This window comes from Anarhichas minor, unplaced genomic scaffold (genome assembly GCF_050575085.1).
Source record: "Anarhichas minor isolate MPS153535 unplaced genomic scaffold, ASM5057508v1 ptg000062l, whole genome shotgun sequence".
NCBI lineage: Eukaryota > Metazoa > Chordata > Actinopteri > Perciformes > Anarhichadidae > Anarhichas > Anarhichas minor.
In genome coordinates this window covers 1230256-1239955 of record NW_027466508.1, presented here as the reverse complement: position 1 = coordinate 1239955, position 9700 = coordinate 1230256, and the positions used below count along the sequence as shown (strand labels likewise).

Here is a 9700-nt window from a genome sequence, read left to right as displayed (position 1 = left end):
TCCAGTCAATCTTCACTCCTTTCGAACCTTCTGCCCCCGTCCTGTACCCTCTTCATAAAACCTGGAATGTGCTTCAAAGAATGCAACACTATCTTTCCACCATGAATAAAACATCTGTCATTCATCAGCCAGTACAATATGTGCCGATTTAACAGAGCATAACAGCTCTGCAAGGCAGGGAAGCTCCAGACTGTACAGTGTCCCATGGAGCCCAACCATAACCAAGTGTCATTTGTCTCCTTTAGGAGCTTAGTCTGGTTAATTTAAACAAGATTCATCCCCATATTTAATTCAAGTCCAACTGAAATTAAATAGCTTTTTTTGGTCTGCTACAGCTACAAATCGGCTCTGTGAAGCACTTGTCCCGAGTTCTCCTTTGACAAAAAAAAAAAAGACACCAAAAGGGAAACATTTTATACGTTTTGCTTTCATGTCGGTGCTCCTAGTTTTGCATTAGATCGACACCTATGGTGTAACACCAGCACTCTGGCAGCCTGCCACTTACTGCCAATCAAACACAAACACCTTTGTTTCATTGAAACACAAACACACCCCTCCAGCCAGCGGAGACACAGAGTATTTCTCAAGACCTTTTTTTCCTTTCTATTAACAATAAACACAAACTATTAACAACTATTGCAGTGCCCGTGCAAAACATGCCTGTTAGGAACGGGCCCAATAACCAGTCGCGGCCACTCACGGTCAGAAACATCAGTGAAATACAGTCTGGTTTACAGGGAAAAAAACACACCGCAACTAAAACAGCTATAGATTTATTTCAATGTTTAGATGTGAAAATTTGTGAATTATGTTATTATTCTCAGCCATCGAAATACCCCGAAATAACTAACAAAAGGCCCCCAAAGCACTTAAAAAATATGCAACTCAACTATATACTACATACTGTGTACTTTTACTTCAGAGGAACACATTCTAGTGACATAGAAATGTTACTGGTAACGTTGCAGATTCAGATTTACTAACAAAATATAATGAAAATATGATTAAATATTGGGGTGTGAGTTAGTATGGCAAAAACTTACACAATTTGAGTTGCATTGGCAGAGTGGTGCTGCTCCTGAGGGTGGTCCGCTCGTACTCGTTGACTCCAGAAAGTGAAGAACAGTTCTGTTCGCCCATCATGAGGAGTAAATCCAGCCTGTCACTAAATGTCTGCATTACAAATAGGACGAGTTTAAAAGACAAGGGCCTTTACCAAGCAGGTCTGGTGAAATATGATATTGGGTTGCTTCTGCTTTATATATGTCACCTGTAAGCATCTCAAATGTATCAAAGTGCAATACAGAACTAACAGCTTGCCCTTTTAAGTGAGCGTGTGAGTTTGTGTGTGGATGCAGGTGTTAGTGTTGTCTGTCTCATACATTTAGAGATATTCTGTATTTACTTGAGCGGGAAGTGCAGAATTAACAACTCATCTGACCAAGTGGAGCTGATAGGAGCTCCTCGTCTGGCTCAAGAGCGCTTTGGCTGAGCGAATGACGCTGACTGCTGTGGCTCTCTGACGCTCCTTGTACTTGCAGAGAGGATGTCTTTCGAATTATTATAATTCAGTGTCAAATCCTCTCAATAAATGGTGCATAATGCAGACTGACAGTTAAAATCTGGAATCACAAGGGTACAAGGGATTCAAATTTAGCAGGGCTTAGTCCAGGTTTAATTCTAAGCTTACTTCGCCCCCTACCGACGATAAAAGGTGGTCAAATCACCATGCGATTCCACCGCCGCACCAGCAGGTGACGCTGGAGGCCTGCGTCGATCTGCGCAGTTCCCCCCTCTGTGCTACGGTGCTTCCGCAAAACCACAGAGATCAGAGAGAGCGACCAGCCGGTGCCAGATCAAAATACAAACAATGGGCAAGAAGCACAAAAAGCATAAGTCCGAAAAACACGGACATGAAGGTATTTTCATTCGCACATAGTTCGACTTATCCACTTAAACTATTTGCTGATTTGTTTTTCAATGCATTGCTTCGCTATTGTTAGCACGGCTATAGCTGATCAGCTAGCGTGCTGCTAGGCTAACGTTAGCTACAGGGCTGATATACCCGTTACTTCCCTCATTTATCTGTCAATATGCCACAATTTGGTATGAATACAAGACAGGCAATGTAAGTGTACAATACAGCGTTAGCAGTAGTTGCAACTTGCCCTTGCTAGGTGAGCTAGCTGTTAGCTAACTATTGTTTCTAGCATCTCTGAGCTGTCACGGCTCCCTCAGCTATCAACAGTTGCCTGTTAGCTCGATAATGCTGTTTGTTGGCTTCGTATCCGCAGAGTACGGAGAGAGACCGCTGAAGCTGGTGTTGAAGGTGTCCGGAAACGAGGTGACGACGGGAAGCTCGAGTCTGGATACATTTTATGACGAACAGCCGGCGGAATACGACAAACCCAAAGAGAAGAAGAAGAAAAAGAAGAAGGATAAAGAGAAGAGTTTAGGGTCTCCGGAGGATGACAGAGGAAAGAAAAAGGTAACGTGACGAAAGAACATACCCCCTTTCCTCTTTCAGGGAGAACTTAGTTTACACAAATCGTCCTCGTGTTATATTTCTTTGTTTCTGTAATGCCAGATGACAAAGAAGAAGAAAGGACAGGAAGCAGAAGATGATGAACGGAGCAGAACTCCGATACGTTCAGAGCTGGATAAACTGGAAGGTAGTCTCTAATGTCCCTTATTCCACAGTTTATGTCAACACCTTGTTATGCAAAACCTTCCTTGATGCTTTGTTATTTTTCTCGTAGAAAGGGAACAAACTCCTCTGCAGGAAGCTTTGAACCAGCTCATCAGGCAGCTCCAAAGGTGCAGCATTGGTCATTTAGTGATACGAGATAATTGTGTATCTGCTTGTTTATTTATGAGCTGTTGTACATTCAGCAGCAAGTCTCCTCACAGCGCATGTGATTACAGTAAAGTTAGTGTATGCCTGGTGCGGTGAATAAATACTATACGTGTGTGTGTGTGTCTGTGTGTGTTTTCTCTGCAGGAAAGATCCCAGGGCGTTCTTCTCGTTTCCAGTGACAGACCTCATTGCACCTGGCTACTCTATGATCATCAGACGGCCTATGGACTTCAGTACAATGAAGGACAAAGTAAAGAAGGGTTACTATCAGTCGTTGGATGAAATCACGGTATGTGTCTGATTTACACACAGGGGGTGTTGTTGCATGCCACACACAGCAAGATAAACATTCCATATCAACTTTATAGCAGGATAATACTCTCTTCTATGCATTTTGATTCACAAGAGTCGCTTTTGTTTGTCATGTGTTTGTGTGTTGATGCAGGGGGATCTCAGGGTTATGTGCGAAAACGCCATGATTTACAACAAACCGGAGACGATTTACCATAAAGCAGCTAGAAAACTGTTACACTCTGGATTGAAGATCTTGAACCAGGTATGAAACTGAGGATTCAGGAAAAATAAATCTCTTTAAGGGATCATACCGACTGCTAACGATTGTCCTGTTGTTCAGTTTATTGTTTTAAGAACATTCACTACTTCTTTAAACCCAGATGGTATTTACTGCACCACAAGCTTTCTTTACTAGTTGCAGCAGTGTTGTTTTTTGACTTTAACTTCCTACGGAGCACTGGAACAAAGTGACTTTGCTGTAAAGCAACAGATGGGGGCAGCAGATTGCCTCTAATTGCAGCTGCAGCAGTAGTACCAAGAGGTTTATCCAGCATTTGCTCTTCTCTGCTCCTTCCTGATCCTAAGTGAGAAGAATAAACCTTTGAATCCAATAGGAAAGACTGGAGAGCCTGAAGCAGAGCATAGACTTCATGTCTGGCCTCGACCCTTCTGCCAAACTGCCGGGAAAGACTGAGGACCAAGGGGGCACCAGCCTGGACCAGAACAGAGAAGGACCCTCGACCACAGGCACCAGCGAGAGATCCCAGACACCCGGCACAACCAGGTCCTTTAACCTGTTGACTTTAAATTCATGTTTTCTTAAAGTCACAGTCATATGACACTTCAGCATAGCTGCTCTTATAAGCTATGAGGGCCAAGATGAAGGAAGTGAAATGATAACCATGACTATTGGTTCACTGTTTAAATCCCTTTAAAGCGGTCTCTGATCTTGAACCAAAGATCCAACTACAATTCCCAGCTTGCCTTGCTAAAATCTGATTTTTAAAACTGAAATAAGGGCTGAACATAAGATAAAATAGGATTGTCCTCTATTAGTCCCACAGCGGGGAGATTTGCAGTATTACAGCAGCAGAGACATTAGTAAACGGGTACGGTTGAGGTAACTAATCAGCCTGGACTAAAAATGCAGGCCGCTGATGGAACCATTTTTCTGAACACCGTTGGTTTGTGTGAGCTTATTTTCCTCCGACACTGAAGTGAAATCAGTTTTCTGCTGCTGAGAATGTGAAGAATGGCTCGCAGCGTGCTGGGTCTTGTTCTCATTCAAGGCCAAAACACCTTTTAAATCTGTGTTGCTACCCGGTGCTGTAACAGAACCTCTTGAATTTAACTCATGTGTTGATGATGACTCACTCAAGAGGAACAGCCGAAAATCTTAATGGGCGTTTATTGACGTCAACGAACCGCTTCCAGGTAGATTATCTGAGGACTGAAAGCAGGATGTAGGCGTTTAATGAACAGAATTGCACAGGTTTTCACCTTGCAGTATTTCGCTGCAGTGTGCATGTTTTTTATATTCTTGCCAGAATAAAAAAACCTTTTCATTCAGGACCAAAGTGTCTCATCTGTCTCGTCTTTGTGTTTCATTTGCAGACAGGAAAAGGACTCCAAGGACGAGGCTGCAAAGGTAGAGAAAGAGCTTCAGGAAATCCGCAAGGTCATCGAGGAGTCTGGAGGAAAGCTGTCCAACAGAGTGCTGCAGTGTGATGTGAGGAAGCAGGGTGAAACTCTGCATTTATTATCTCTCAAATTGACATATCCACTATTAAAGATAATCATGAATCCTGCTCTTACTAAATAACGCCATAAAAAGAAAAGTAGGTAATGTTAAAGCCCTCTGTTAAGATAATATTGTGATGTTGGTCGATCAGTGACGGTAAAAACGTTTTGTCTAATGTTCTTTAGGTCCATCCCAAAGTTTAACCACAACACAGCTATTCCTTTTACTACGGTGATTTTCTTTTCTTTTTTTATGCGTGTTTGCATTGAACGCTTTAATTTATTTGTTGTGTAGTTGGAGTTTGCAAGGCGAAAGTCTGACGGCTCCACCACCATGGCAATCCTCAACTCAGCTGATCCATCAGCAGGAGGTAGGTCCACCTTCAATCATAATAGAGCTCAAACAAATTCCTAATAAAATGGGGGTTTTTTTCAAGCAAAAATGTCCAAAAGTTCACTGGTTCCAGCTTTAAAAATGTGAAGAATTGCTGTTTTTTTGTTTAACACACTTCTATTGAAAGCTGAATATCTTTTGATTATAGAGTGCTGCTTGGACAAAAAAAGCAATTTATAGACGTCACCTTGGACTCGCAAAAATTTGCAGATGGGTCCTAAATATATGAAGAAACTGAGGTGGAGAGACAACTCATGACAGTTGGTAAAAATGTCAGTGTTTCCTGTCGCAGATGCTGGTTACTGTCCCGTGAAACTGGGCATGATGTCCAATCGGCTGCAGAGCGGTGTGAACAGCCTGCAGGGCTTCAGGGAGGATAAGAGGAACAGGATCACTCCAGGTAATGTGTGGCTGCGGCTTAATGTTTCTGCACATCGCTGATATCGCCAAGAATCAGGCCGAGAAGATAACGAGCTGTCTGCGTGCAAACCCTTTTCCACAGTGTCCTACGTCAACTACGGGCCGTTCACCTCCTACGCACCCACCTACGACTCCAGCTTCGCCAACGTCAGCAAGGAGGATTCTGACCTCGTCTTCTCTCTCTATGGAGAGGAGTCCCAGCCTCTGGGCTCAGACAGGTATGTGCAGCACGACCACGGACGCACTGGAGCTCTGTGGCATTCGCACAGCGCGTCACTTGAGGCATTCCGTGCCGATTGCTTTCCAGATGTTTGTCAGCGGTGTCAATATCGACTTCTCATTGTTCTTGGCCGAGAAAGTGATTCTGATTGTTACCCCTGCTTCTGCTTCAAAAACAACAGCTGTAAATGTTTTTCTCTGTGTGTTTTTGGCAGCTTGTCAAAGTTCCTCGCCAAGTCAGACGAGTATGTGTACAAACTGGCGGACAATGTTCTGGACGCAATGACGAACGGCGAGCATTCAAAAACCCTGAAGGAAGCCGTGCCGGTAAGCACCTATTGTGACCGCTTCAGCTCATCCAAGTTGACTTTCTTAATGACTGAGTTAAACAGCACCAGATAGAAATCTAAGAGTTTCCATTGGCTGAATGAGTGTTTTTCACCTGTCCGGCAGGTGGAGGAGGACACAAACGCACAAAAGGACGCGGAGGACATGGAGGTGAGAGTTGACACCCGGATAAAAACCTGTCCTGAGTGATAAGCAATCAGTAAATGGAAATAAACATCAAGTTCATAATGACAAACATCAGCGTGTGCTATGTAACGCCAAACCGACGCTGTCCGCCCTCGTTGGATGCGATGGTCAGAAAAATGGAGCTCCTGCTGCGGGGTCGTTCGGGCGCACCGCACGTGTTCTCGCATTGCGCCTCATGCGCGGGTACTTCATTTCATTTTGTCGTTAAAGATGGCCTCGGCAGACTGTTGCTACGTCAACCAGCTGTGTCAACATAGCGGGGTCCAGCCTTTAGCTGCGATCCATCCACGCATGGAAAGAACATTTCCCCTTCCAAAACACAGTGGTGCTACTCGCGCAGGGCGCGCTGTCAAAGAATTTGGAGAGGCCCGTGTTTTCTTAGAGTGCCCGCTGGCTGCGCGGCTGAATCGCTCCTCAGAGCAGCGGAGGAAACCAAAAAGCACGGGCCCCTCCGTCAGGCACACAGCAAATCCTCTGTCCTGGCTGTTTGCTGCTCTTGGCCGCTCTCCAGCTCACTTCCCCCCCTCCCCCCCCTTCCCGGGGTTCTTGCAGCTTTTCATTAGGTTCGATTTTAGTGGAGCGAAGAAGCAGCATGACTAAAGAGGCTTCAAAGGGTCTGGATGTTCCCTTGAAGCGTCAGCTGTCTAGTGTGGAATTCATTTTTCTAACCTGACTAAACATGTCGTGTCTCCCGTCTCTCGTAGGTAGTTAAACCCGAAGCGTCCAACTGCAACAGGCTCGACTTCCTGCGCTCTGCTGCAGGCCTGCAGATGGCTGAGGAGCTCTCTGGGGGTAAAACGTCTGTCCGACTTAGTCTGTGTTGCATATCAGGCTGCAGCTAACACTCATTTTCATTATAGATTAGGCTTTTTTATATATAGATCAGGGTATCTACAGCTATTGATAGTCTTTCTTGACTATTCATTGAGGAACCATTTCGTCTATATGTCAGAATATTAGTTACAAAAAAATATTTCTAGAAGTGTGCTGGAGGTGAAAATATCAAATTTATAGTTTTGTCCAACCAACAGTTCAAAAGCCAAAGATATTCACGTTAGAATATGGAATAGGAATAATCAGTAAATCCTCACATTTGAGAAGCTGCAATTAGAGATTGTTTTGCTTGATTCGTGACCTTTATGATTAGTCTTTTTTCTAAATTGTTGTTCATTGATTTTCTGTTGATCTATTATATAAATATGAATTTGTCTCCGCTCTATTTACAATGCATATCACATTGTGATTTTGCCTAAATATGAGTATAAACCTGCCACATGTGAGAACCAGACGTGAAATTACATAAGCACACAACAAATGACTCGTAGCTTCTTCAGTTCAGAATCAGACAGAAAACCAAAGAAGACTTTTTTGTTTTTTTTTGTCATTTTGATAATGAACTATACAACTGCAGTAACTACCCACTCTCATGGAGGATCACAGATGCGATGTGCCCAACCCAGAGAGCAGCCCTGACTGCGTGGTTCAAAGGAATACGTGAACAAAGAGATTCATAATCACTGTAAATGCTTTTGCCATTGAGGTCATTAAAAAAAATCAAATACAATAAAAATCAGCCTTCATCTGGAGCCATTTAGCCTTTCAGCGTTGCATTATGTATCCTCTTAGATCTCTGTAACAGCCCATCAGTGTATTCTCTCTCAGCACTCCACATGTTAATGTAGGACAGAGAGAGAATGGATGTATTGTGTTCAATACGTGCAACCGAGGAGCTACCGCAAGGTAACCGGAGGAACCCAGACGAAGTACTAACGGTATGTGTTCTCCCCCCCCCCCCCCCTCACTGATCTGTGTTCTCCCCCCCCCCCCCCCTCACTGATCTGTCACAGAGGCCCTGCACTTCCAGCAGAAATTGGACGAGACTACAAAGCTCCTGCGTGACTTGCAGGAAGCACAGAAGGAGCGTCTGAGCACTAAGCAGCCACCGAACATGATTTGCTTGATGGCACCAACTGCCAAGGAGCTGGAGCTGGGTAAGAGTCTGTCAGTGCATCATGGCCCCCTTTGTTTCCTCCACTCAAACCATCGCCACCATCGGTAGACCAACAATCCATTTAACCTCTCGACCAGCCAGCCACCACGGAGGCGGTTTGTCTATTAGCTTCAGACAATGATTCACAGCTACAGTGATACGATTCAAATCACCAACATTGACCTCATTCCCAGAGTCAGGCTAACCTTCCCCCTGGGTTTTAGTTATGCTAATCTATGCTAACCGGCTGCTGGTGGTAGATTCATGTTAACCGTACAGACATAAAGAACGGTATCAATCTTCTCATAATACTCTCAGCAAGAAAGCAAACAAGTGTATTTCCCAAAAAGTCAAACTACTCCTTAAACACAACACAGAACTCTGGCTAAAGGTTGAACGGATGGCAAAAATCTGTGAAATCGAGACTTAAAGCGACTGACTTCTTTCGTCTCTGATTGACCCTAAATGTCTCTTCTTGTCATTGTGATACTTCCTTTTGACTCTTCCTTTGTCTGCAGCTGAGAAGGTAACCGGGAACTTAGCCGAGTTGACTGGTCAAGTGGCCCCGTGTGATGTCAGCAGTGTCTATGGCATCAGGAAGGCCATGGGCATCGCTGCTCCTCCAGAACCACCCGGGCCCTTCATTGACCTCACCACAGGTAAACACCTGACTGGACATGTGTGGAGTATCAACTACCACTCTGCTTGTCTGTGTCCAATAACATCAGTGGTGGAATAGAACTAAGTACACTGTACTTAAGTACGAGTAATAATAATCTAATGATAAAATATATAATAGTATAACGGTCACAGGGGCCCATTTGTTAGCATACTTTTAATCATTTAGGTACATTTTCCTGATCATACTTGCATATACGTTCACTTAAGTAACAATTTCAATGACTTTTACTTATAACAGTATTTTCTACAGTGTGATCAGAGTACATCCTCTACCACTGACTAACATTTATTTGTCGGCTATTTGGGAAGTAAAGTCTGAACTTACAAATACAGCATGTCTGTAAGAACTTGGCATCTAATATACTTTTCAATGTTTTCAGTTCAGGAGACGGCAGAACCAATGGAGTCCTTGTCCGGTGGTCCAGTTCCAGTCATCACTGTATGATGAAATTCCAACCACCGTTACTGTTTGATAAGTTAAGTTTTGTATGAAAAGTGCTTTTTGTGTGACATTTGTATGCATTTCAGTCATTAAACCTCTTTTTTTTATATATACGCGTCTTGGCTCTTG

The 9700-nt window shown here is 43.8% G+C and overlaps 1 protein-coding gene across 1 annotated transcript; it reads left to right on the top strand.

Moving 5' to 3' along the window:
- The first annotated feature begins 1771 nt into the window (after positions 1-1771).
- brd7 (bromodomain containing 7) lies at positions 1772-9680 on the top strand. Its single transcript, XM_076078069.1, has 17 exons — positions 1772-1919; positions 2295-2488; positions 2588-2672; positions 2760-2817; positions 3002-3146; positions 3303-3413; positions 3766-3935; positions 4766-4880; positions 5187-5262; positions 5578-5685; positions 5788-5923; positions 6140-6251; positions 6378-6422; positions 7163-7250; positions 8306-8449; positions 8967-9107; positions 9510-9680. The coding sequence occupies exons 1-17, from the start codon at positions 1871-1873 to the stop codon at positions 9572-9574; spliced, it is 1842 nt and encodes a 613-aa protein (XP_075934184.1). The 5' UTR covers positions 1772-1870; the 3' UTR covers positions 9575-9680.
- Positions 9681-9700: the final 20 nt, after the last annotated feature.

Coding starts and splice junctions, on each gene's coding strand:
- brd7 (XM_076078069.1), top strand. CDS start 1,871: ATGGGCAAGAAGCACAAAAAGCATAAGTCCGAAAAACACGGACATGAA. Junction 2,673..2,759: donor AGAGCTGGATAAACTGGAAG/GTAGTCTCTAAT, acceptor TTTTTCTCGTAG/AAAGGGAACAAACTCCTCTG. Junction 6,423..7,162: donor AGGACGCGGAGGACATGGAG/GTGAGAGTTGAC, acceptor CGTCTCTCGTAG/GTAGTTAAACCCGAAGCGTC.